Here is a 26,342-nt window from a genome sequence, read left to right as displayed (position 1 = left end):
TTCAACAAATAATAGCTATACACATCATTCCACTAACACTACTTCTTACTTACTTTTTTTACATTCTCACTTACTTTTTCTCCTTCTATCTTACTTTATTAATTCTATATTAAAACCCATGTCATACACAAATTACTTTATTTTTTATGGACGGACGGAGTATTTTTTTACCATTCCTCTTCCATTCATGAATAATGTCTCATATTTGATCAGGTCAGATTTTAAAAAAATTATTTAATTTTTATAAAGAAAAATTGATAGAAAAAGTTGGTGGAATGTGGATCATACTTTTATATGTTAGTTTGATAGAAAAAGTTAGTGAATGAGTGGTCCATTTACTAAATACAGTAAAAGTGAAATGAAATATTTATTGACGGATAGATAAAAAGAAAAAATGAGACATTTAATGGCATACAAAAAATCTAGTGATTGAATTAAGTGTTTTATATAGTATATTTTAAATTTAAAAATCATTAAATAAACTTAAACTTACATGTGAAAGTTAAAATTAACTACTTTATCTCTTTTCAAAATCATCTTAAAAATTTTAATTTACGTAATTTTCTCGATTAAAATATTTTTTTTAAGAAATATAGTATCAAATTAGAGGCAATTTCAGATGTACTCTAACGAGATCTCAATTGCTTATGTTCCGGCGATGATCGTATGATGAAATTTTATAATTTTAGTTTTGATTTCACGTATTAATAAACAGATTTTACATCAACAAATGCATCAAAAAATATCAACATAATGCATGTACAATATCAATAACACTGTGTCGATATTTTGAGTAATTATATTGAAATTCTTATATGGTTGTGTTGATATTTATAATATACAATTTTGATATAAAAAATCTTGAAAATTATTATATTAATGGATGGACTGTTTTATCATTTTGTATGATACTACTACTATACTTATTAAAATTTGAGAGCTTTAATATTATCCTATTTTAAGATCTAATAGTGTAAGATTGAATGCTATAACATTACCTTTAAAATAACTTATTTGATACAAATAGTATGTAACGGTTAGTAGGAGTATAAAATTAATCCAGCCCATTAATTAGAGAAGATCAAGTAAAAACGCAAAGGATATGCAATCAAACAGAGTCCATTTAAACCATCAAACACTGAGAAGGGGAAAAAGGCAAATGAAAGGAAGAAGAAGAGTTATTTGGTTTAAAAATACAATCTTTGACTTGACCTAATTCGAGATTCACAATTACGAAGATTGCTCAATGTTGATAAATTTGTAATCCAAGTAAAAACCCCTTTTTCATCAATGTTTAGCTGCTTCTCGACTTCTTCGTCTTCGTCTTCCCTCCGCTAGATCCCAACTCTTCTCTCTCTAACTCCGATACAGGTTGGTGATGAGAATCTCTTGATACTTACATTTATGCATGTAGTCCCTGCATTTATGCTTGTTTACATTCAAATCCAATTATACACATACAAATCTGCGTATCGGATCAATCCATAAAACCAGATCCGATCTCTCCCATGGCCCCAACCGCACTCTTCCAATTGGGGCTATTTTTCATTTTTATGTTTTTGATTGGTTTCTCCTATTCCGATCCGAGTTTGGACTGCCCCAGCACCAACACCTCCCTTCTCAACTTCACCTCCCACTTCACCTTGGAGCAGCACCAGCTCCGTGGTATCTTCTCCATCATCAATGATTGCTCCTTTCGCGTCTCCCAATTTGACATGCTCGCCGGCGCCAACGTCCTCTGGTGGGGCGCCATGGGCGATGATGTTCAGAATCTCACAAATGGTTTCCCCGTTTCCGATTCAATCCTCAACCAGACCTATAAAAATGACACCTTCACCGTTCGTCTGCGGAAGAATGTCACTTGGGATCAAATGAAGCTTCTTGCGGTTTGGGATGTTCCTACTGCTTCTGATTTTGGGTATGTCTTGTTGAATGGTTCGGGAAATGCTAAGGAGCAGCCTACTGTCTTTGATAACTGCAAAGTGCTGTCTGATAGCTATAGGATTAGGTGGAGTCTCAAGGAGGCGGAGAATGAGGTTGAGATCGGTTTGGAGGCTGCCGTTGGAGCTGAGGATTACATGGGGTTCGGGTGGGCTAACGAGAGTGCTTCTGGTTCACTTATGGTGGGAGGGGATGTGGCCATCACGGCGTTTGGGGAGGGTGGGTTGCCATTTGCTCACGATTATTATATAACTAAGTATAGCGAGTGTATGATCGATGAGGATGGGAATGCGCAGGGTGTTTGCCCGGATACTTTGTATAAGCCTACTGATCCAGCTGTGGTGGTGAATAATACAAAGATGATTTATGGGCACAGGAAGGATGGCGTTTCATTCATCAGATATAGCAGACCTTTGCAGTCTAATGATATCAAGTATGATCAGAAAATTGATCCCAGGGCAGAGATGAATGTGATATGGGCAGTAGGGCTGATTAAGCCTCCTGATAGTTTACGCCCTTTCTATCTTCCTCAAAATCACGGTGGGAGTTATGGTCACTTGAAGCTCAACCTTTCTGAGCAGGTAAATGACTGTTTAGGACCATTGGAGGCTGAAGATAAGGAGGATCAAGATCTTGTCATTGCAGATAAAAAGGAGCCGCTTGTTGTGACAACTGGCCCGGCATTGCATTACCCGAATCCCCCAAATCCTTCTAAAGTTCTTTATATCAACAAGAAGGAATCTCCTCTCTTGAGGGTGGAGAGGGGTGTGCCAGTGAAGTTCTCGATACAGGCTGGACATGATGTGGCACTGTATGTTACATCTGATCCTATTGGTGGGAATGCAACTTTGAGAAACACATCAGAGACAATATATTTTGGGGGTCCAGAAGCTGAAGGTGTACTGGCCAGTCCTACAAAGTTGACCTGGTCACCTGACAGAAACACCCCAGATCTTGTTTACTATCACTCTCTTTATGTGCCAAAGATGGGCTGGAAAGTTCAAGTGGTTGATGGAGGTTTGCCAGACATGTATAACAACAGTGTCTCTTTGGATGATCAGCAGGTTATGCTTTTCTGGACGCTAGCTGACAACTCAATATCTATTGCTGCTAGGGGGGAGAAAAAAAGTGGTTATCTAGCAATTGGGTTTGGTCGCGAGATGGCCAACAGCTATGCTTATGTGGGTTGGATTGATGACAGTGGTAAAGGAAGGGTGAACACATATTTTATTGATGGAAATGATGCTTCAAGTGTCCATCCAACAAAGGAGAACTTGACATATGTGAGATGCAAATCCGAAAATGGCATCATCACACTGGAGTTCACACGTCCCCTCAATCCATCTTGTGATCGGAAGGCAAGGCATGAATGCAACAATATCATTGACCCCTCGACTCCTCTGAAGGTAATTTGGGCCATGGGTGCTCAATGGTCTGATGACCACTTGAGCGTGAGAAACATGCATTTTATAACAAGCAAGAGGCCAATTAGTGTGCTGCTGATGCATGGTTCTGCAGAAGCAGAGGAGGACTTGCGACCTGTCTTAGCTGTACATGGGTTTATGATGTTTCTTGCATGGGGCATTTTGCTTCCTGGTGGCATTCTGGCTGCTAGATACCTGAAGCATGTGAAGGATGACAGTTGGTTTAAGATACATGTTTACATGCAATATTCAGGATTAGCTATTATTTTCCTTGGGTTTCTGTTTGCAGTTGCTGAACTCCGTGGTCTCACTCTCCAGTCCACGCATGTCAAGTTTGGAATGCTGGCAATATTGTTGGCCGTAGCGCAGCCAATAAATGCCTACTTTAGACCTAAGAAACCTGATGTTGGAGAGGAGACGGCTAAGGCTTCACATAGGCTCATCTGGGAATACACTCACGTTATCATTGGGAGGTGTGGTATACTTGTTGGAGTTGCTGCTCTTATCAGTGGGATGAAACATTTGGGAGAGAGATATGGTGATGAAAATGCTAACGGCCTGAGCTGGGCTCTGATAGTTTGGTTCTTACTAGGTGCTTTGCTGGTAATATATTTGGAGTATCGTGACATGGGTAGAAGACGAGACAGATTGCCTGGAAGGAGCACTTGGGTTTTGGGTAATGGTGAAGAAGAGTCTCGAGACCTTCTCAACCAAAGCGAGCCGGCAAAAGAGAAAGAAGCGGGTGAGGTTCAGTTAGAAGCATTCAACAGATGAGCTGATGCATCAGTTTTTGAATCTATAGAGATTAATGTTGTTTATAGGCTATATAGCATTACCCTCTCCTCTCATGTTTTATATACACAGTAAATTCATTAACCTAGTCAACCACATTATTGTTATTCTTTTTTCACAGTTATCATGCTTTACATTTCCATTTCAGACCTATCAATTTCCTAAGCAAATCAACTACCAGTCCCTTGCAACAATGATGCTGAAGGATCTAGAAACATTTGAGACTTCATACTGATCCCAGTGCAGGATCACTGACTTCACCTTTGTAAGGCTGAGAGAAGCAGAGCTGCTTCTTAAGAACTTCATTTTACGTGGTAAAATTAATGATTCAATAGTGTTTGCAGAATTTCTGATTGCAGGAAACCCCTTTGAACTTCGAAATTTCACTTGATAGTAATAAGATATAGTATGTTTTAGGAATTTGATCACCACTTCTTCATGTGCTTTGTTTAGTTGTTTATCTACAGGTAGGATAACTGTGCCATGAAGGAAAGAAGTTGAATAGTGCCTTAAAATAAAAAAGCACTTGTTCAGAAGAAGTAATGCATCTAAGAAATTATGATTTTGTCAGCTTACACTAGCTATGGTTTTGACAGTACCACCATAGCTGGGTCCGAAGCAATCCCCTGGTCCAAAACAATTGTAGCAGAGGATCTCACCCCTTGTAAACACAGTTTGCAACTGAAACAATATCTTTCATTCTAGAGCAAGAACATGGCACATTCTTGTTTACTTGTGTTCCTAAATAAAGTGAAACAAACAATTGAGCAATCCCCACTTTCATCATGCAATCAATCATCCCACTAAACCAGAAGCTAGAAGAGCAAAAGCTGACACCAAATAAAGAACAAGAAGAAAAACAAACATCCTATATATTGATATTCAGACCAATAAACAAGAGGGAGAAAACAGAGTAAAGGCTGACATCAAACAAAGAAGAAGAAGGTAAACAGAAATGCTTAAGCCTCAAAAAGGAAACTTGTTGGAGGCCTTCTTCCCCAAGATTGCCTCCCACACCATGGGCAAGAAGGGGCCTTTCTTACCCAAATACTCCTTAACCGCTTTCTCCTCCACGAAGAAACCCTTTAGCCTCATTCCCTTCACAACACTCTGAGCCTCTTCCAAACCCTTCTCCCTGCAATACCCATCAATCAATCCCGTGAAAGTAGCCAAATTGGGGGAATGACCAGCCTCCAACATCGCAATACTAAACTCATAGGCCTCCTCCACTCTCCTCCCATCGCCCAAGCACAGCCCTTTAATCAAAACCTGGTAACTGAAGGCGTTAGGAACAATTCCATTGCTCTCCATTTTCTTGAAGATCCTCACCGCATCATCCAGCTTCTGCGCCTTGCAGAAGCCCTCCACCACAGCAGTGTACACCACCACCTCCGGAATCGCCCCCTTCTCGCGCATTAACCCGAACAGCTTCATCGCGTCATGAACCAGCCCGTCTTTGCACAGCCCATCCAGCATAGCCACCGCGTTGGGGATCAGCCCCGTCTCCTTCATCTTCTTGAATATCTCATTCGCATCCTCGCTGTCGCTGCCTCTATCGACTGCCTCACTCTTGCTAGGGTTTTCTTTGACGCTGCTATCGCTGTCCAGTCCAAGCTTGAATTTTTCGAGAAAATCAGCATCGGTTTCCGCCTTCCGGGGCCGAGATTGAATTCGAGATTGATTTCTAAGGGGGCGGTCGGGAATTGGTTCGCGAGGTTGATGGGAGAAAGACCGTGCGGCGGCGAGGCTCCGTAGGAGACGAGCTCCTGTGGAACCAAGTTTAGTTCTTAGAGCTATCGACATTGAAATTCCCAGTGTTCAGCAGCTAACAATTAACGAAAAGGAAGCCCAATTTATAAGTGGGTTCAACTTTAATTTGGAAGCCCAATTTTATGTTTTCAGGGCTAAAACCCCATCCATTAAACTTAGGTTTTTAAGCTGCTCAACTTCTCTCTCCTTCCCTCTGTCCCCCTTTCCTTCATCTTCTCCTCTCCTGCGTTTCATTTTTTGTTCAGGAACAGCAGACGATTCCTCCCTAGGTCTTTTTTTTATTATTATTCATCGTTTCTCTCCACTCTCTGTGTCTCTCGCACACACACACCACCGTGAGGAGAGAATGTCGTCCTCCACACGAAGGATTTTGGGGTTGGAGCAGAGAAAGAAGCAGAAGAAAACGAAAAAGAAGGAACCGGCAATGATTAAGGACGAGCGATTTGCTTCGGCGCAGTCAGACCCTCGCTTCATGGAAGCTCCCAAGAGGCATTCCAAGGTCACAATCGACTCTCGCTTCCAGCGCATATTCACCGACCGCAACTTCATCTCCTCTCGTGCTCCCGTAGATAAGCGTGGCAAACCCAAGCCTAACAACACCTCCTCCTCTTCCTCTCTCGCTCATTACTACCGCCTCCACCAAGAAGATGCCCCAGAATCAGATGCCCAAATTGCCAAACCAGCTCAAACTAAAACTGATATTGAAAAAATTAGGAATCTTGATGAGGATGACGACGACGATGATGAATTAGACGACGAAGAAGATGAAGATGAAGACGAAGATGATGATGGGCAGAGTGTAGACGAGTCTTCATCCACCAGTACTACTGACTCAGATGATGACAATTATGTGGATCAGGAGGATGAAGACGATAGCCTTATGCCGCAGGTTGAGGCTTGTTCACTGTATGCCTCAACTAATAAGCTGACACAGTTTTGTAGTAATAGTTTTGTAATTGTGTATGTTTCTTTTTTTTCTCATTCGCAGGAGGATGTGCCTGAAATCGACAAAGAAACACGAAGGCTAGCTGTTGTCAATCTCGACTGGAGTCAAGTCAGGGTGAGATGTCTCATCCGTTTTACCTTTTCGTCTGTTCGTCATTCTTTCAAGTCATTCCTCTTACTTTGAAACCACATTGTGTGACACAAGCTCTAATTATCACATAGCATTGGGCTTTGAATAGTCCTCAATAAAAACAAGACCTCTGGACTTGAGGGTTGTCTAACTTCTTTTTTCAAGTGTCAGTCTGAACGCGAAATATCTAAATATTTTTGCTTTCAGAGTGTTTACATGTTTTGGTAAATCGTATGCACTCTCATTTTCTCTATTTTGGATACTTATAATGTGAATCGTTCATTGCAGGCTGTTGATTTGTATGTCTTGTTAGCTTCATTTCTCCCTAAAGGGGGTCAGATTTTGTCTGTATCTGTCTATCCATCTGAGTTTGGAATCAAGCGCATGGAAGAGGAGGCCGTCAGTGGGCCTGTTGGATTATTTGATGATGAGGATAAGCATGATGATGACGATGATGACGATGATGATGAGATTGACCAAAGTAAGCTACGTGCTTATGAGATTAGCAGGCTAAGGTATAGTTCATAAAGTTTTTGGCTTTTCACATTATATGCTTGTACTCTTTGGTTTTCACCTATTTAAATGGAATTAAGCACTTAGTGAAGACCTGTTCTTTTGAGTTGTCAATATACAGGATGATGTTCATGTTTGTGAGCAAGTGTACTATGTGATAAAATAGCGCAATTTTTTAGTTTCACCTTTTGTGTCTCCTTGTTCTAAAAACATGTGTTTAACCGTACCTCTTTTTTTGTTAGGTATTATTATGCTGTTGTAGAATGTGATTCAGTTGCAACAGCAGATTATCTCTATAAAACTTGTGATGGAGTAGAGTTTGAAAGATCAGCGAATAAGTTGGACTTGAGATTTATCCCAGATTCAATGGAGTTTAAGCATAAGGCACGTGATGTTGCCACTGAGGTAATTTCTGTCTCTTAATTAGCTTCTTCTTCCATAGCAATTTGAAATCTCAAATTTCTTCCCATATTTATCTTAAATTAAGATTTACCCTGTTGTTATGATTTGTTTGAATATAATCATATAAGTACTACACATGGAATGGACTAGGCACGACAATAGTAAGAGTATGGATGACAGTATCATATTTGTGCTATCTAATTTGGCTGTTTTTCCGTTAGTTAGGAATGGCTCATGTCTGAGCTATATTAGCATGTGTTGGAGAAACTTTGACCACATATCTAGCAATCTACTTAATTATTGGTCGAACTACAGGTCTATGCCCAAGCATGTGGACAACTTTTTTCCCCATATGTGTTGATTTTATTGTAGGGAATGAATCCAAACTCCTAATCTTCGGCTGGCTATCTTGAGAAATCCACTATATTTTTCTTACTAATTGACTATTCTTATGATTCCGATTCTTTTCTATCCAGGCACCGGCAGATTATGAAGGTTTAGATTTTCAAACTCGAGCACTGCAACATAGCAACATTCATCTCACATGGGATGAAGATGAACCACAACGAGCAAAGACCTTGAAGAGAAAACTTAATGATGAGCAGGTTGGTGTTATGTTGTAATTTCTAGTTGTGATATATTTTTCAAATGTTTAAAAACATGGGTCAATTCTCTTGTTTATCCAAAAAGATGATTGCTGCGTATCTGGTTCATTTTGTTACTCATCTTTTCATTTCATAATGGAATCTACATTCGAAGAAATTCACTGCTGTTGCAATGAGTTATTGCAGATGAATGACTAAGTTGTGTTTTTTATCTGCTTACTGGTTGATGATATTTTTAGTATGTATGCATTAACGGTTTAGTTCCTTTCAAAGCATCAGCAGAGCTGTATTGTTCTGTGGAGTTAGGTGACGATCTATTGTATTTTGTTGAAATGCATTGTAGGGTTTTGTACTTCTAGTTATGCATATAGTTTCCCAAATCACAACTTCACTTTTCGCGTCTTTTCCTTCCGTTGCAGATAGCTGAGTTGGAGTTAAAAGAGTATTTGGCATCTGATGAGAGTGAATCAGATGAGGACAAGAACGAAGATGAAGTGGAAGGGGAGTCTGAAAAGAAGTGCAATAAGCGAGATAGGTACCGTGCTCTAATCCAGGCAGGGGACGGCTCAGATGAAGACGAAGAAGACGATGATGGGCGGCAGGACATGGAGGTGACTTTTAGTTCTGGATTAGAAGAGATCAGCAAGCGCATTTCTGAAAAGAAGACGAAGAAAGCAGAAACAGTTTGGGAGGCTTACCTCAGAAAGAGAAAAGAGAAAAAGAATGCTTCAAAGAAAGGGTCGAAATACGTTTCAGATGATGAGTGTAGTGACGGTGATGAAGAAGCTGCAGAAGAAGCAGATGACTTTTTTGTGGAAGATGATGCTCCAGCTGAGGAAAATAAGGGCAGTCGTGGGACAAGGAAGAGGGCGAATGGAAACGAAGCAAGCATAGCAGAACTGGAGCTGTTAACTGCTGACGATACCAATTTAAAGGGGTACAACATAAAGCCTAAGAAGCGCAAAGGGACGAAGGGGAAAGAAGTTGTTGACGAGGGCAAGATACCTACTGTGGATAATCAAGATCCGCGGTTTGCAGCCTTGTTCACGTCACCGCTGTATGCTCCGGACCCAACTGATCCCCAGTATAAAAGGTGCTGCTTTATTTTGCCTTGTAATAGTGCTATAGAGATTCAAGAATCAAATCATCTTTGTAGTTTCTAATGATGGGTGTGTTTTACAGGAGTGCACCTTATCATCGGCAGAAGCAGAACAAGAACAAGAAAAGGGACCGGTAGAATGCTGATTCAACTGTATGATCGTTTATCTGAATTTTGTTGTGATTTTATTGTACTATATCTTTAATTTACTTGTTTGATTCTATGGATTTTTATAAATTTTTTAGATGATCAACTTTGTAATAAATTTTCGTAGTCTATTATGTTATAGATTAAAATCTATTTTTGATCTCAAATATATGATTGTTTTACGCTTTTAATCTAATGTTTGATTGCTTCTAGTGGTTAATATTATGAATTAGTAGTTCGTAATATTGAGAATTAGAAGTTAGCATTAAATATTAACTATGACTTGTAAAACAATCGGTCTATATGGAGTATTAACTTTTATAAGACCATCTCATCAATTTATGGATAGAAGATAAATTCATTTTGCTTCTGCTATAAATATATTTAAATAGTTTTGGTTGGGAAAGTGGATATATTTAGGTTTTCAAGGTTGATAAATAAAAAAAGAAAAAGAAAAAAGAAGTTGCCCCAAATCATAAAGAATGTAATAATCACAATCGACAAGGCAAAAGCGAATTGGGTTTTCCGTTATCAAAAACTCTGCAATCCCAATTCCAAATCCAAAGCCAGAGATCGAGAATTGGGGTGTGAAATTCGATCAAAAGTGAGCGCATGCGTTGAGAAAAGAAGAAAGACATCGATGCTGCGGAAAATGATGGGGCGGAAGGGGAAGACGGGCACTATACCGGTATACCTCAACGTATACGACCTCACCCCCATCAACGGCTACGCTTACTGGCTCGGCCTCGGCATCTATCATTCTGGTGTTGAAGGTAATCAATTGCTGCTTCCTCTTTGATTTTCCCCCAAATTTGGCAATTACAAAAATTAGGGTTTGTGGATGTAGTTCATGGGGTTGAGTATGCATTCGGTGCTCATGAACATTCAACAACTGGGATTTTTGAGGTAGAACCAAAGCATTGCCCTGGCTTCACATTTCGAAAATCAATCTTGATTGCGCGATCGGATTTGGGGCCCAAGGAGGTCCGCGCGCTCATGGAAAATCTGGCTCGAGAATACCCCGGAAATGCCTACAATCTCATTTCCAAGAATTGCAACCATTTCTGCAACGATGTGTGCCTTCGCTTGACCGGCAAACAAATCCCTAGATGGGTCAATCGCCTTGCTCGCCTTGGTACGATTGATTATGTTTGTGTTTGTGGCTGAATTTGTTTGTTTGGGGCTGATGTTGTTTGTTTGATTATTCAGGTTTGTTCTGCAACTGTGTTCTGCCGGTTGGGATTAATGAGGTGAAAGTAGGGCATGTTAGAGGTAGAGAGAAGAACGGGGCGGAGGAGGAGTCGGAGGAGAAGAAGAAGCTGACTAGTCATCTGAGTAGGTATGGGTCCGCCTCCGAATCAAAACCATCATCATTGTCTTCAGCTTCGGCCAAGCCAAGTGGCAGACGCCGAAGCGCCCATTCGATGTCGCAGCGCAGTTTTTCTTCTCTGCCGGAATGCATCTCCAAGTGGCCTGTTTCATGATATGAATATCTGTAAATCTAATCACGCAAACACAGGCATGTGCATGGCCATGGAATATATCTATCTATATATATACACACACGCATTGTATGATGAGAGGTTGTAGAGTCTATCCAAATGTCTTTATTTCTCTCATGGGATTTCCTGTAAATGTTATGATATGAAAATTGAATTTTGCTTTTCCAACCTGTGTTGTTTGGATATAAAGAGAAATAGCAAGAGCCGGAGAATATCAATATACTAAGTTTAATTTGGTTGTTTTACAAATTTTGGGGCTATGCCATTCAACTCTCTCCAACATTAATTATACTATAGCATTTATTACCAAAGATATAAAACTACTATACATATGGCACAAGGTATCTATCTATGTTACTCATTTAATAGTCTGATTCACAATTTTCGGGTAACTTACAAGATTTTAGGTTAGTTTTTCCTAGTTGCTGTGTCATGGACATATATAATTGATTATTGGACAAAAAATTGATTTGACAAAAATAGAAATAAGTACCATTATAGTTACTAGTCAAATTTCGATAATTATTTAAGAACAATCATATTTCGGCTAACAAAAAAGGGTTAGCTGGAATCACTGTTAAAAAAAAGAAATATTTTTTGATTGGGGATTGGATTGAAAGAAGTAAAATAACTGTGGTTTGTTATACTGGGGATTCTAACTCTGTTTTATAAACTCTGCGCCTCCTTGTTCCTCCAGCCAAAATCCACCCGAATTATTGTTGTCGGCGAGTCACCACGTTCGTCCGCCACCCGAGCATCATCTGTGCATCTATTATCCATGCTATTTCTTATATAGATCTGAATTATTTTGTGTCAACAAGTAACAACGTTATCCAGAATTATATTCATTAGCCATTAAGTTGTCTTTATTCCACTAGTCAAATGAAAGCTTCTTTTCTTTAACAGGACTCTGCATTTGGCAAACTAGCTTTCTCATCTCCAAGACAAGGTACTCAAGACTCATCTACGGAGATCATGTGTTCTATTCTATAGTAGTATGAAAATTTTATGTAGTCACTCAATGATTTTTATTTATATTTGTGTTCTCTTGTATAGGTTGCAATAACCATGAGAGAATTGCTTTTTTCTAAATGTTAAGAAACTCATCAGGGAATTGTTTATTGGTGAGACATTTTTTATTTACCAAGACAACTTTCTTTGGTTTGTACCTATCTTAGTTTAGTTAGTGTTGTTTCTGTTTTTGGTAAATCGATTTGGAAGTAAGTGTTGTTCCATCGATTGATTCTTTTGATCGGACTTGACAGATTCCATCTTTAAAATAATTTGGCAAGGATATTTATATATATGATCACGGACAGAGTAGTTTTTGAGTGTCAAATAAAATAAGATCTCACCTTGTATAATTGTCGTAGTTAGGCCATATTGTCTATTCACACAATTTTTACTAGTATTATTTTAATTATTGAATATTAAAAAAAGTTACAATGTTTGGTTGACGGGAAAATAAAGTTGGCAGGGAAAGTAATTCCTAGAAAAATGAATTCTCGAAATATGATTCCTAACAAATTTTCTTTCTTGCGTTTGGAATATATCAAGATTTTATTTTATCTAAACACTACGTTAAGAACATAATACTTCTTTTTTTAATTAGTAAAAGATTAATATTATTAAAACATTATTATAATAATTATATTATTATTATTATTATGATTGATAATTTAATAATTGGATTAATATTTTCTTATTTTATTAGTTCATAAGATTATAATCATAAATGATAAAATCATAAATGTTATTATTATTATTATTATAATTAAATTATAATTATAGTTATTTACTGATATTATAATTGAATCAAATTTATAACTCAAAATTTAATTATCACTTTTTAAATTAATTATTGATTTATAAAATAATAATAGTAATAAAAATTGTTATTATAATGATTTATTACTATTGTTATATGATTCATAATATAAATAACTGTATTCTAGTTATTTATTAAATTAATAATAATATTGATAATAAATAATATACTATAATTGTGGTTATAATTTTTATTATATTGAAATTAAGAGTATGATTTATAAATTAAAAATGAATTAATAATAATAATAATAATAATAATAATAATAATAATAATAATAATAGTTGTATAAAATTATCTACTTCACTCCATTAAACACCTAAATATACAAGAATACTAAAACTTGGAAACAGAATACCTAATAAAAGCTAGGATTTAGAATACTGAAAAAATTTGTACTATTTTCCTTGTTTTCAGGAATTTGATTACTTTCCCAAATTGACTAAAAACCAAAACAAATACATAAATTTAAAAATTAAGGATTCACATTATTTTCCCAGATAGAATCCCGGCAACCAAACATGGTCATATATATTGTATCATGCACCAAATGCGTAGTGAAATAGCCAATTGAAAACAAGATGAACAAAACAACCTACTCCCTTCATCCGGCATAAGCAAGCCACTTCTTTTGCGCACGAAATTAAGGTAATGATATTTTTAGAGTTGAAGTGAAGAAAGTAGAGTATGAGAGAGAGAAAAGTAGATGAGTGAAAATATTAATGTAGATAGGAAAAATAAATTAAGAGAAATGATTTTTTGTTTAAAAGGGAAATGACTCACTTATGGTGTGATAGTTGAACTCTTTGAAGTACTATATTTTTGAGTAATAGAGAAATATGAAAGTAGATATGAGTGAAACTGAAATGAGCATGAGATAGGATCTGGATATATTGCAAAAAAGAAATAGAGCATCTATTATTTATGATAGTCCATGGTGCATCAAATCGTGTGAATATGTTTTTTCGAACAATCATAGTGGTCCATTTGTTTGGGTTGGGATAACTTTCACCCATCTCATAATCGTAATTGAGATCACTCTCATCTCATAATCGTCATAATTGAGATCACACCCTTATTGTTTGGATTGGGATGACTTCTACCCATCTTATAATCGTAATTGAGATCCCACTCATATCATAATCGTTGTAATTGAGATTCCACCCATCTCCATCTCATAATAGTAATTGAGATACAAGTTTTATTTGGCAAAATAACATATGTATATATAATTATGAATTTTGTTAAATTATGTGAAGAGATTAATTTTATTATAATAATATGAATATCGATATGCAATAAATTTAGTAAGTTTGAAATAAGAATTCAAGTTACATACCCAAATTTTTAATTAATTTATCACCATTCAAATTAAATTATTTATATTTTATAAATATATTTGACACTTAATATCAACAAATTAATATACTTCATGGTTAATCAAAAAGAAATATATTATGCCCTATGTGAGATAATAGATATCACAATTTCCTTTTAAGTTTGTTGCACAAAAGATGTCACATTTCTTTTAATTAGAAAAAACTCCATTTCACATTAATATAAATATAATATTTTCTCTCTCCGCCCAACTCATAAAACAATACTCCCTCCGTCTCCGATTAAGAGTCACACTTTGACCGGGCACGAGTTTTAAGAAATGTAAAGAAAAGTTGGTTGAAAAAGTTAGTGGAATGTGGGACCTATAATAATAAAATGTGAGTGAATTGAGTTAGTGGAACGTGGGACCTACTTACTATTTATGGTAAAAATGAAGTGTGACTCTTAATTGAGGACGGACCGAAATAGAAAAGTGTGACTCTTAATCAGGGACGGAGGGAATATTTTCTAAAATTTTGTGACATTCCACAAGGATGTCATCTATTATGGGACGGAGGGAGCAGGAAACAAATTTATTTTAGTTAGGTATGAATTTTAGTTAGGTATGAAAAATAAGTTGACTACTATAGTACACTAGTATCACCCACGTGCGATGCACGATCCATTTTTTTTTAATTTAACTTATTTTATACTGTAAAATGATTTTACAAATCCATAAAAATATCATTATATGAAATCTGAAATCATAAATATATAAATAAAAAACAATTATTAAAAAATATAAAATTAGACCGAGAAAAAAAATAACACATATACCGAATGAGAAACAATATTATTATTTCAAGTTCTAAAATCACAAATTTCTACAATAACAATTTATTGTACCAATAACTTAAACATGAAATACAGTTGATAACAATGAAGCAAAAACTAATTATAAGGACAAATATCTTACAACAGAAACCCGACATTTTCACGAACAGTGAGAGAATCAAAATGTGTTGCACTCTTAAAAACCTGTTACATTGGGCAGTAGATCCAAGAACTGTCTAGATTAGAATCACTGAAATAATAGAGGAGGTGCAAACATGTTATCTCACCAAGCCATGTTATCATTATATAAAACAATATATGTATACGTACCACGAGATGATGTCTTGGAAATTGACACTACTCGTGAGGCTTCCAAACACGAGCGATGGAGTGAAGGCGACGAACACAATCTGCAAGTTTATTATACAGATAACTCTAAAATATAAATACAATATAAATTTCAAATAAATCTTAAATATATTGAAAAACACAATATAGATTATTCCTATTCGTTTTTCTTCTCACCTCTTCTTATTCCAGCCTGTTAATCTCTTCTTCCACAAAACATAATATAGGTGTCCCATGCAACTAATTAAGAGCCACTATTCCCACTAAAATAGAAGTTTGGTAAATTGTATTTTTTTGTTTTCACTAAAATTTGGTCACAAATTTTGAATTTTAAATTTACAAACAAAAATTTTAAATTTACAAACAAAAGGCTCCTTAAATACCCTAAAAGTTTTTCTTATTTCCCTAAATACCTTCAAAGCTCTCCTTTTATATATTGTATAGATTCGTGATGCAGTGGAGGAGAGTCTTGTGGAAGTGAAATACTCCATAAGTTAGCAAATGGTATGCATTTATAGACAAAAAATATCAAGTCATTATTATATGGAGCAATTAATTTGACAATTTTAAAACATATATCGCACGACATGGACAACATATTCATATTCACTAAATTGTGAGTCTTAGAGAAATTAATAGTATAATCATATCATATTATTAGGTTAATAAACGCCACAACATGGAGTAATTTATTGTTTTAATTCTAAGGTAACATGGACTCTTATTTTTGCAACTGAAATAGTAAACGGACAACGGTTACATTCCATCTATTCCATTTTCTTCAATACATGGCCTAATTAGAAAACATGACCTAATTATTAGTTGTAACAAATAACAACGGTTACATTGGCACAGTCGATACAATAGATTATGAAAGGACAACGGTTTTTTCAGTTATTGATTAAAAGTTGACACCCAAATTAAATAAATAGTTACATTCAAAATTTATAAATATTCAACTTCTTGCTCAAAACTTATAAATATTGAAATTCATACCCAAAATTTATAAATATTCAAATTAAGGCCAAAACTCGTCTTTTATATATGTATAGATTATTTTTGTGCACCAAGATTTAGAAAAATAAGTTGCGGGCTATAATACATTATTTTTGTTGGGCCTAATAGTATAAAGTGAAAAGAGAAAGCCTCAAGAAAAAGCCCTAAAACACTACTCACATTTAAGTATACTCCTTCCTCACGCCGCCGAACTTCTCCAACCTCCATTGAAGAATCGCCACCGCTCTCCAGAAGAATCGCCCTCCAGCCTCCATTAAAGAAATATTTGAAAAATTGGTATGAATTTTTATTGATGTATCTTATTCCTCTTGTATGCTAACATTCAATTGAATTGAAAGAATGTTCCCCATGCATTGAACAGACCAACAAGATAAATTTGTGATACAATGTTCGAAATTCTGAAAAAGTCAGTCTTCTGCACTATGTAATTTTTCAAAAACTTGACTTTTATGTATGTTGATAGATTATTTTTCGGATATGGCAACGAATTGCTTTATTGGTCAGTAGAGGGTGTATTGCTTTGTTGAAAGAATCATTTTGTGTACATTTCTGATTTTATTTCTATGTGTTTATATCATTGATTAGTTTTTACTAAGATTTGATTTGGTTTGAGCAGTTCGTTGGCTGAGAAAATGAGCTTAATTTCTCAGAATGCCCTAACTAAAGAGGTAGGGAAGAAGAAAAAGAGGGAGATGGTGAAAGACAAGATTGAACTTGTCGAAGAAGAGGTTGGGGATGGAGACAAAACTGTCGTGGACCCTACGAGAAATAATAAGAGAAAGAAAGGGCGAAAGGAGGAGGATGACGAGCAATTGGAAATTGAGGAGGGGAAGGAGAGAAAGAAGCTCGAAAGCTTTTTGTTTAGCAACTTATACTCACCGGTTGGGTTTGGGAAGGACGATGAAGAAGAAGAAGCTAGAGAGGAGGTGGACAACAACTCTGCGTTGTTCTTCACTGATAGGTCAGCAGACAGCACATTGTCTGTGTACGAAGAGGACATTGAGTCTGGAGATGAGAGTGCTGATGAACAGGATAACAATGAGAGAAAACCTGTGTGGGTTGATGACGAAGAGAAAAAGACTAGTATAAACATAGCCAAGATCAACAAACTGCGGAAGCTGAGGAAAGGAGAGGATGAAAGTGTAATTTCTGGTGAAGCGTATGAGTCGAGATTGAGAGCTCAGCATATGAAGATGAACCGAGGTACTGATTGGGCACGTCCCAATTCTCAGCCAGTGTATAGTTCTGAAGATGATGATTCTGACAAAGAAAGCGGAGTGGTGGTAGCCAGTGGTTATGAGCGTCCTGAATATGCTGATGATGTCCTCAGGTCAAATGAAGATCTTGTTCTGAACAGGAGTGTGAAACTATTACCGGGGCTTCTTGAATACTCGAGATTGTCTGACGCCAATATGAAGGACCCTTCCCAAGGTCCAATTAATTCTGTGCAGTTCCACAAGAATGCACAGCTGCTCCTTGTTGGTGGGTTGGATAGAACATTGAAGTTCTTTCAAGTAGATGGGAAGAAAAATGAGATGATCCAGAGCATTTTTCTGGAGGACTGTCCTATTCGAAAGGCTGCTTTCTTGCCTGATGGATCACAGGCCATCATATCAGGAAGGAGGAAGTTTGCTTATAGCTTTGACTTAATCAAAGCTCAAGTAGATAAGATAGGCCCTCTTGCAGGACGGGATGAGAAGAGCTTGGAATCGTTTGAGGTTAGCCCTGATTCTAAAACCATCGCCTTTCTTGGAAACGAAGGGTGTATTCTGTTGGTGTCATCAAAGACAAAAGAACTGATTGGTACGCTGAAGATGAATGGAAGTGTTAGATCTGTAGCATTCACTAATGATGGACATCAATTGTTGAGTTCAGGTGGGGATGGGCAGATTTATCACTGGGATCTGAGGACAAGGCTGTGCTTCCACAAGGGCGTCGATGAAGGTTGTCTGACTGGTACAGCTTTGTCTGTTCCCCCAGTTGGTAATTTATTTGCAGCAGGTTCAGACAGTGGGATTGTGAACATCTACAACAGAGATGAGTTCATAGGTGGGAAGAGAAAACCTATAAAAGTTATTGAAAACTTGACTACTAAGGTGGATTTCATGAAATTCAGTCCGGACGCACAAATTTTGGCCATCAGTTCTCGCATGAAGAAGAATAGCATGAAGCTGGTTCATGTCCCGTCTCTAACTGTTTTCTCGAACTGGCCTCCTCCAAATAAGGCTGTGCACTATCCAAGCTGCATGGATTTCAGCCCTCACGGAGGTTTCATGGCTGTGGGAAATGCTGCGGGAAAAGTCTTATTATACAAGTTGCATCACTATAATCGGGCTTAGTCAGTTTCTTATCGGCCAAATTAGATGCCAATTTTGTTATGTTTGCTTATTGAGGCTAATTGACATGATCAGTTATGTTTGTTATACTACAATGTTTGTATTTCTTCTGAGAAAGTTGAAAGTTTATTTTTCATCAAGCCTTGGCATTGATGGTTGATTATGTGTGGACTCGTTGAGTTTCTTCAATCATATATTGTGAGAGGAAATTGGGTGTTGCCACTTGATTATATTGGATGATTCAGTAAAATTAGTGAGGGGTATGTTGGTATGTCCTATTTTTACTGTAGTACAAGTTCAATCTTGTTCAACCTATATAAAAGATATTAGGCCATGAAATTTTCAGAATTGTACTTGAAGAAACCCAGCCAAAACCAAGATATATGAGGTTAAATTGAGTTACTGCTAGTCTGCTACATCCCAAAGCCAAAACAACAAGAAGATATCAAAGAAGCAAGAATCCTCATGCTTTACCTTAAATCAAACCTTACAAAGCAAATTTCTATATATTGACAAATGATAATGAAACATTTTCTCTTGGTGAGGTTTTTAAGTGTAACATGATTCGATTTTCTCAAGATCTAAGCTTTGAAAACAATTCAAGAATGAAGAAAAATTAATCATTTTAGGGCCTAATTGATTGAAATAATCTATGACAAAAGGTGTATAACTCACATGAAATGAAAACAAATTAAAAAGAAATATAGGTGAAGTAGTATAATACTAACGATATTTCTATCCCACCAGTCCACGACTGATATTATAAGTTCTGACATGACAACATACTGTTAAGTAATTAAAACGACTTCAGGTTGTGGACGTGCCGGAGTGGTTATCGGGCATGACTAGAAATCATGTGGGCTTTGCCCGCGCAGGTTCGAATCCTGCCGTCCACGTTTTTTTTTAAAATTTTTATAGGATAATTAATTAATCGCCCCCAAATTGATGTTAAAATGTCTTCATGGCTTATACTACAATGTAATAAAGCAAGCATGTAATTGAATGTCTATGACACTTGACCAAAATCATAGTGATATAATATATGTTACTTATACTAGCCATAATGACATTATTTTAAAAAATTAATTGAATGCTTGCTTGTTTGAATATAGTAGAATTCTACGTTTATGTGCAAAACTAAAATTGCGTCAAAGTTTGTGTATTTATGCGGAATTGCCCCTTAATGTTTTAGCATATAGTACTACTACTACTACTTTTTTTTTTTTATCTATTTTTAGGTGCATGCAATATAAGTTGTCGATGGGAAGAGCCTCTCATTTAGTTATCAATTTATTCCACTGTTTATTCTGAAAAGAGGTCTGTGAACAAGCACAAATATGGTAGTTACTAGTTATGGTGTATAGAAAAAGAAATTAAAGTTACTTTAGTCATCTATTACTATATGTGGTTAATATAACCAATCATAGAACATGTGTTAACTAGAGCTACTTTATACCTGGTTACTCTAATTATAGACCGAATAATGTGATGGGAGAATATATATACTCACAAAAAAAACAAAAAATGGTAGTACTACAATTTTGGACTCCAATCACAAAAGTAAAATTAGTGCGATTCAATTATAGACTATACTTTAAGTATTTACAAAACAAGACCCCAAAAATTTATAGTACTACATACATATATGAGAGAGAGACCTCTAATTCTCTAAACAAAATAAGTCAAGAACCTAATTTGAACTGAACCAGTTATATTTATACAAACTTAAAAGCTTAAGTCCAAACAAAACCCCGAGCGCAAATTGTACATACATATGAGATAGAGAGAGACCTCTAATATCAAACCTTCTCTTAATGATGATCCCTGTACAATCAACCTGAAAATGCTAGTTTCATACTTTACACACAGACTCAATAGAAACAATAATAATAATTAAATACTAGAAATAGAGCTTTTGACATTATACAGTGTTTTTAACAAATTTATTAATAGAAAATGAAGACTTCAGAGCAGGCATCACTCCAACAAATTTGTTGGCACTAAAATTCTGCCAAACCCCAAAAGCAGCAGCAACAGTGACAAGGGAGGCAGAGCAAAGCATTTACAGTTCACAGCTCACTTACCCTTTCACCGTTTCAGGATTCACTTGTCCACCACTTCCACCACCCTGCGAGCTAACACCGGTGGCAGGCATCGACTGTTGTGCCAAATTCAGCAACAGTTTCTTCTGTCTCTCGTCTGTGTGATATACACTAGCGCGTAGAATCTCTACCGGCATCTCCCCACTTACGGCTCTTGCAGTCTCCGACCCGATCTCCAACTTGTCTTGGGAGATTAGGGACTGCACTATACTATCATACTTGCTGGCACAGTATTTCATCAGGAGGCCGAAGAAGGCATCGAACGACGCCTGCCAAAGGGCGCGGTTAGGAGTGCTCAAGTTGCTGGCTGGCAGAGGATCTCTCAGTAAATGAGTTGCTCTTTCTAGCACGGATTTCAGGATGACCGACGCACCGTCTCCAGCAGGACTGCCGATAGGACGGAGAGGCGGCTGCTCGGAGGAACAAACAACTGCAGCAACACAAGCACTAAGGGAATTAAGATCCATACCGCCAATGCAGATGGAGACTGTTTCAGCAAGGTTATTGATGGTGTCGGCTGCTTTTGCATCAGCTGGTAGGCCCCCGAACAGAAATCTTAGATGGCGGAAGATATCCATGCATACTATTCGAGTAAGTTCACTACCAGGTAGTAGAAGCTGAAGAAACCTTGAAATGAGTTTTCGGCCCTTGCCAACAGACACTATCCTTAAGAACACAATATCATCCTTGGGACATAGGCCGACTGAATTTACACTTTTTCCAAGTGGGTCGACTAGCTGCAGAGAGGCAGCTAATCCTTCTAAAAGGGTATGGCGCTTTCGCCTTAACTGGTGTCCACCATCCAGAGGTTGAGTAGCTTGTAAAAGACGATCAATGTCATCCACCTCTAGAAGGAGAGAAAACCCATCCTCAATTGTTACTCTTGCTGCAAGCATCGGTTCCTGCTCCAGAGGTTTTTCGAATATTTTCTGCTCGGAACCACTATCTCCACATGCCCAAGGAGGGGGGTCAAGCTCAAGAAGAGGGGAAAGCCTGCGAATTGTAGAAAAAGAAACCCTTCCAAGAGCATCAACCTGAAGATGTGGTTGTGATTCAGTACAACTACGGGATCGAGAAGACTGTTCTCGAGGGAGGGATGGGCAAAAACGATACTTTGACCTCATTTCAGCAGATTTCTTTGCAAGGCGAGCTTGGTGATAGTAATCATCTACATAAGGGTCATTGCCGTGCGCATGCTGCATTTTGAGTATGCTCTCTATTTCATCAGCAGTCATGTGCTTAGATTTTATTTGTGGAAAGTTACTATCACTCCGATGGATACTAGCCTCAGACCCTTGATTAGAGAAACGCACAGAATGTTTACCTTTCTGTGATGATTTAGACTTTGACTTGCTCTTCTGAGTCAATCTGTATTTGCACCAATCTGATGAAGGAGTGCTATAAAACATTTGAGATTGTAAGGCTGACAACTGGGCCAAAGATGGTTGAAAAGAATGATGTCGTATTGGATGCTGTGGGGATAATAAATGTGGAGGTAATAGTCCATTATGATACTGATGCTGCAGGATATTGTCTAAGAGAATTGAATGATCTCCGTGAAGAACACCAGCATGGTTAATCCAGTGGTTCTGCAATTGATTATTATGAGATGTATTTGGAGACATTAAGTTCATATTAGCATTATATTGGAACCCTTGAGGTAAACTAGACCAACTGAGGATAGAGTTAGAAAGCGAAGAGCTGTTCTGTGCAGAGAATGGTGACTGAGTTCCACTAGAAAGAGTTGACAAATTGAAAGAAGTTTTTTGAGAACCCGGTGGAGGGAAGGAAGTGAAAGATGATTTAGGGGCCAAAATGGGTTCACTTGAAGCGTGAAGCAGCTGTGGCTGTTGCTGAGGGTAGGATGATGTTCTATATAATGGTTTAGATTCTGATAGAAACAATGAGGACAGATGGGACTGTGATGACCATCTCTTATTTTCTTCATAGCATTCTGAGTCAGACATATGGTGATCAAACCATTCAGGAATATCTGTGTCTCGCGTCCACTCTGTGGCTGATGAGCCTGTAACATTTATAAATTAAAAGGCCAGAAAATAACTGTAAAAAGAAAAGAAGAAATTGAACATAGCATGTGAACAAGAAATAGCAACCCAAAACATCAAATGCCTTAATCTAAGTTCAACAATTAATGTGAATCCCAGTGCTGACTGCTGAGTGCAAACAAAGTGTTTTTCCTTCAACAAGGAGAGGGTCCATTTTTTTATTTTTGCTATTACTTCTTGAATAATTCACATCAATGAAGACATTCGGAAAAGGATGTGATGCTTAATTTGGCGTTGAGAGCACTTGCCAAAAAATCGTTAATTGCAAATCTTCATATAAAAAAAAAAATTCTAACATTTTGAAACAAAAATTCTTTAAAAAGATCAACTAGTAATTTACACATACAGCGTCAACTGGTGCGTGTAATCATCAGCATAAAACTGTAAGGGAAGATAGATAGATTGAATTGTAACTCTTAAATAGGCACATAATTAGACTCACTCTCTCTAGAGAAAGATCCAGACCCTCGATCACCAATAACTCCAGGATGTCTTGGTCCCGAAACAACTTTGTTCAACTGCATGATAACAGAATGGCACAATAAATAGCATGTAATAAAGTGATCAAGACTTAGCAAATATTGGTCAAATTTACACATCTAGGAGATCAATAAGACTTCAAACAGATGAGCATTTATTGTTTTGTTTGTACATCCTATTGTTCATTGTTGTTCTCTCTTTTTTTTAGAATAAATGTCAGGAAGCAACTTAAGATTGTTCTCTAGGATCAATCATATTAGTTCAAATTATTTCCAAGTTAGACTTACTTGCCAGATTATTTTCCATTTTGCTTTTTGCATATCTCATTGAGCTGCATCTCTCATTGTATTTCTTGAAATGACTGTTAACGATCATATTCTTGCTACCAAATGCACTATTTGCTGTATTTCATGTGTAGCTATGCTTCCATTTTTGAATGGTGATTCAAGCATACATGATACACAATAACATGGGTAATAGATTGATAGAAAAAAATACTACTAAGAATGCAAAATCACAAGAATAGACTCTGAAAAAGTACTATGTTTTGTGAACAACTCACTTTTGCAAATGTAGTTGCCAGATCATCTATATCAGACAAAGATCCTACTCCTGAGCCCTGCAAAATGAAAATTGTTCAAGACATTAGATCAAAATAGATATATACAATAAGTTAGGCCCTAATACAAGAAGATTTTCAAAGTTTTCCATAGGAAACAGGAATTCTATAGCTAACAAATAAGACCATCTTAAGAACTCCAGGAGCTTATATTTTCAGATAATATTAAAAGATCACATTTAGACAGGACCAAATTATTAAAAAATTCAAAGACATCATGAGAATTACAATATTATTTTCATTTAAGAGACGTCTCCTCTTTACTGAGAGTCACATGCAAAATATGGCTATCCTTTAATAGCCTCCATATGTTGATTACACACTTCATTACACGAACAGCTATGAGCTTCTACTGTTCTACGCCTAAAGTTCAAAGTTGGAAGTTCATCAAAAATACAGTTTCAGTTTCACAACAACCATTCAACATATTCACCTCATCTTTCTGGAACAAATGATACTCGTTCAATTCGTCTTCACCACAAAATCCTCCCCCAATCGAACGACCAACCTCCTCATCATCCTCCAAACCCCCCAATTCCACTTCATCCATTCTATCCTTACCGAAAAACGAATACTGTGACGCGTCAAACATTGCACCACCTGCACGATTAATCAAATACCATATCAGAACCTCGCGTGTACAAATTCCAGCTGAAAATCACATCCACACTCACTCCATAAAGCTCGAGCACGGATCGTAAGCGAAAAATGAATGGAATCAAGACATAAATAGTCAAAAAAAGAGAGAAGATTCCTACCAGAAGCCGAGCTGCTTGTGAAGTCGGTGTAGTGGTTGAAATCCTTGCCGTCGGATCTCTCCATATTCCCGCAATTAATCGAACCCAACTCCGATCACGAATATGGAGAGGGTGATTCACACAGGCAGCTCCCCTTGGCTTAATTAGGGTTTAGCAGCAGACAAGACAAAGACTCAACTACTGAGATATTCACACAGTGAGCGGTTAGACTCAGACTCGATTCTAGAGAGAGAAAGTGCGCGTGCTTAGATTTGTCTTTGTTTATAAATATTCAAGAGAGATGGATTATTTGGTAGGGCGTGTTTGGAGTTTTGCAAACAGTGAAATGTATCTGATGTTTATTCCATGTCGAATTCCGGTTTATAATGTTAATTTAGATGTGTCATGACACCTTAAGTGAATTAATATAGATTCACACAGGCAGCTCCCCTACGGCCGCGTTTGGTAGTCTGACGGGTTAGATGAAGTGTAGTTAGTTAATTATACATATTGTACTATTCCCTCATGTCAACTCGTCTTTATCCCCTGTTTGATATGAATTGGGGGACCCAGTTATACAAATAATCGGCTGTTTGGTAGTGAATTGGGGAGTCGTATTTGACCAGCTATTTCCACAAATACCCTTGGTGAAATTTAATTATTGACTGAAAATCACAGTGGCGGAAATTCACTTTTTGATCTTAGACAAAATAAAAAATTTGGCGGTTTCTTTTTCCGCCTTGAAAATCAACCAAGGCGGGAATTTTATTTGTGGGGAAAAAATCAAAATTTTGGCGCTTTTATGGAACGCCTATTTAACACTCTTGTCTCATTCGATTATCACTCCAGACTAGCGGTGAATATTCTTGGCCTTTGAAGCATTATAGCAGTAATTTCTTCTCCAATGCTTTGTTGTGATGAACTAACCTTTTTCCTATTTTGTTTGTAAGTTCTGTTTTTTTCTAATATCTTTCGGCATATGCCGCTGGTTATATTCAGGGGATTGCAGTAGCGAGCATGGATTTGGGTGGAAGAGTTCATCCGCAAGGTATATTCCCATCATTTAATTATGACTCATGGATTGATTAAGTATACTATGTTTTCCTTCATGTTTGTCGATTTTGTAGCTGGCAATGGACTCGGCAGGGCAGCTGTGCAAAGGGCTGCCGAACGTCATCGTCGTGTGTGGTCGCGGAGGGAGGAGGAAATTCTGATTTCCACGCTGAAAGATCTTGCTGCACTAGGCTGGAAATCCGATAATGGATTTAGAGCCGGGTACCTTGCAAAGGTAGAAGAGGCTCTCCGACGTGAGTTCCCCACCACTGATTTGAAGGTGAACCCCAACATCACATCCAAAATTAGCGCTTGGAAAAAGAACTACTATAGCC

General features: G+C 37.2%; 6 protein-coding genes, 1 long non-coding RNA gene and 1 other non-coding gene across 10 annotated transcripts; 6 read left to right on the top strand and 2 right to left on the bottom strand.

The window, feature by feature from the left end:
• Positions 1-1,178: 1,178 nt before the first annotated feature.
• On the top strand, positions 1,179-4,277 carry LOC125196298 (cytochrome b561, DM13 and DOMON domain-containing protein At5g54830). Its single transcript, XM_048094752.1, has one exon. The coding sequence runs from the start codon at positions 1,509-1,511 to the stop codon at positions 4,137-4,139; it is 2,631 nt and encodes an 876-aa protein (XP_047950709.1). The 5' UTR covers positions 1,179-1,508; the 3' UTR covers positions 4,140-4,277.
• A 735-nt stretch (positions 4,278-5,012) lies between these two features.
• Positions 5,013-5,992, bottom strand: LOC125193919 (pentatricopeptide repeat-containing protein At4g38150-like). Its single transcript, XM_048091860.1, has one exon. The coding sequence runs from the start codon at positions 5,958-5,960 to the stop codon at positions 5,124-5,126; it is 837 nt and encodes a 278-aa protein (XP_047947817.1). The 5' UTR covers positions 5,961-5,992; the 3' UTR covers positions 5,013-5,123.
• A 103-nt stretch (positions 5,993-6,095) lies between these two features.
• On the top strand, positions 6,096-9,935 carry LOC125193918 (pre-rRNA-processing protein esf1). Its single transcript, XM_048091859.1, has 7 exons — positions 6,096-6,816; positions 6,916-6,987; positions 7,291-7,517; positions 7,758-7,920; positions 8,394-8,522; positions 8,942-9,615; positions 9,705-9,935. Exons 1-7 carry the CDS (start codon positions 6,274-6,276, stop codon positions 9,757-9,759), a joined length of 1,863 nt encoding a protein of 620 aa, XP_047947816.1. The 5' UTR covers positions 6,096-6,273; the 3' UTR covers positions 9,760-9,935.
• Positions 9,936-10,196: 261 nt separating this feature from the next.
• On the top strand, positions 10,197-11,438 carry LOC125191724 (deSI-like protein At4g17486). 2 transcript variants are annotated; one of them, XM_048089129.1, is made up of 3 exons: positions 10,197-10,541; positions 10,601-10,903; positions 10,978-11,438. In XM_048089129.1, exons 1-3 carry the CDS (start codon positions 10,409-10,411, stop codon positions 11,250-11,252), a joined length of 711 nt encoding a protein of 236 aa, XP_047945086.1. In that variant the 5' UTR covers positions 10,197-10,408; the 3' UTR covers positions 11,253-11,438. The 2 variants fall into 2 exon arrangements, with proteins under 2 accessions (XP_047945086.1, XP_047945087.1); XM_048089130.1 differs by having other exon boundaries at positions 10,199-10,541; positions 10,616-10,903.
• Positions 11,439-12,016: 578 nt separating this feature from the next.
• LOC125191725 lies at positions 12,017-12,438 on the top strand. Its single transcript, XR_007171216.1, has 3 exons — positions 12,017-12,090; positions 12,177-12,219; positions 12,327-12,438. It is a non-coding gene; the product is annotated as an uncharacterized LOC125191725 (long non-coding RNA).
• Positions 12,439-16,743: 4,305 nt separating this feature from the next.
• On the top strand, positions 16,744-19,090 carry LOC125195845 (U3 small nucleolar RNA-associated protein 18 homolog). Of its 2 annotated transcripts, none has more exons than XM_048094101.1 (2): positions 16,744-16,890; positions 17,231-19,090. In XM_048094101.1, the coding sequence occupies exon 2, from the start codon at positions 17,247-17,249 to the stop codon at positions 18,951-18,953; it is 1,707 nt and encodes a 568-aa protein (XP_047950058.1). In that variant the 5' UTR covers positions 16,744-16,890; positions 17,231-17,246; the 3' UTR covers positions 18,954-19,090. The 2 variants fall into 2 exon arrangements, with proteins under 2 accessions (XP_047950058.1, XP_047950059.1); XM_048094102.1 differs by having other exon boundaries at positions 16,789-16,890; positions 17,265-19,090.
• Positions 19,091-19,764: 674 nt separating this feature from the next.
• Positions 19,765-19,846, top strand: TRNAS-AGA. Its single transcript has one exon. It is a non-coding gene; the product is annotated as a tRNA-Ser (tRNA).
• Positions 19,847-20,719: 873 nt separating this feature from the next.
• On the bottom strand, positions 20,720-25,240 carry LOC125195879 (protein PAT1 homolog 1-like). Its single transcript, XM_048094150.1, has 5 exons — positions 24,976-25,240; positions 24,651-24,817; positions 24,161-24,217; positions 23,561-23,636; positions 20,720-23,078 (listed from the first exon to the last, which is right to left on the bottom strand). Exons 1-5 carry the CDS (start codon positions 25,037-25,039, stop codon positions 21,031-21,033), a joined length of 2,412 nt encoding a protein of 803 aa, XP_047950107.1. The 5' UTR covers positions 25,040-25,240; the 3' UTR covers positions 20,720-21,030.
• Between the last annotated feature and the right edge of the window lie 1,102 nt (positions 25,241-26,342).

The sequence above is a fragment of the Salvia hispanica genome, chromosome 6 (assembly GCF_023119035.1).
Source record: "Salvia hispanica cultivar TCC Black 2014 chromosome 6, UniMelb_Shisp_WGS_1.0, whole genome shotgun sequence".
Taxonomy (NCBI): Eukaryota; Viridiplantae; Streptophyta; class Magnoliopsida; order Lamiales; family Lamiaceae; genus Salvia; species Salvia hispanica.
This window is presented reverse-complemented; position numbering and strand designations above follow the sequence as displayed.

Bases quoted from the DNA above. Each gene is read 5' to 3' on its own strand.
- LOC125196298 (XM_048094752.1), top strand. From the start codon at position 1,509: ATGGCCCCAACCGCACTCTTCCAATTGGGGCTATTTTTCATTTTTATG.
- LOC125193919 (XM_048091860.1), bottom strand. From the start codon at position 5,960: ATGTCGATAGCTCTAAGAACTAAACTTGGTTCCACAGGAGCTCGTCTC.
- LOC125193918 (XM_048091859.1), top strand. From the start codon at position 6,274: ATGTCGTCCTCCACACGAAGGATTTTGGGGTTGGAGCAGAGAAAGAAG. The intron at 6,817-6,915 runs GTTGAGGCTTGT...TCTCATTCGCAG, and splicing joins ACGATAGCCTTATGCCGCAG to GAGGATGTGCCTGAAATCGA. The intron at 8,523-8,941 runs GTTGGTGTTATG...CTTCCGTTGCAG, and splicing joins GAAAACTTAATGATGAGCAG to ATAGCTGAGTTGGAGTTAAA.
- LOC125191724 (XM_048089129.1), top strand. From the start codon at position 10,409: ATGCTGCGGAAAATGATGGGGCGGAAGGGGAAGACGGGCACTATACCG. The intron at 10,542-10,600 runs GTAATCAATTGC...TACAAAAATTAG, and splicing joins CTATCATTCTGGTGTTGAAG to GGTTTGTGGATGTAGTTCAT. The intron at 10,904-10,977 runs GTACGATTGATT...TTGATTATTCAG, and splicing joins CAATCGCCTTGCTCGCCTTG to GTTTGTTCTGCAACTGTGTT.
- LOC125195845 (XM_048094101.1), top strand. From the start codon at position 17,247: ATGAGCTTAATTTCTCAGAATGCCCTAACTAAAGAGGTAGGGAAGAAG.
- LOC125195879 (XM_048094150.1), bottom strand. From the start codon at position 25,039: ATGGAGAGATCCGACGGCAAGGATTTCAACCACTACACCGACTTCACA. The intron at 24,218-24,650 runs GTGAATATGTTG...TTCATTTTGCAG, and splicing joins ATTTGTTCCAGAAAGATGAG to GGCTCAGGAGTAGGATCTTT. The intron at 23,079-23,560 runs GTGAGTCTAATT...TAAATGTTACAG, and splicing joins TGGATCTTTCTCTAGAGAGA to GCTCATCAGCCACAGAGTGG.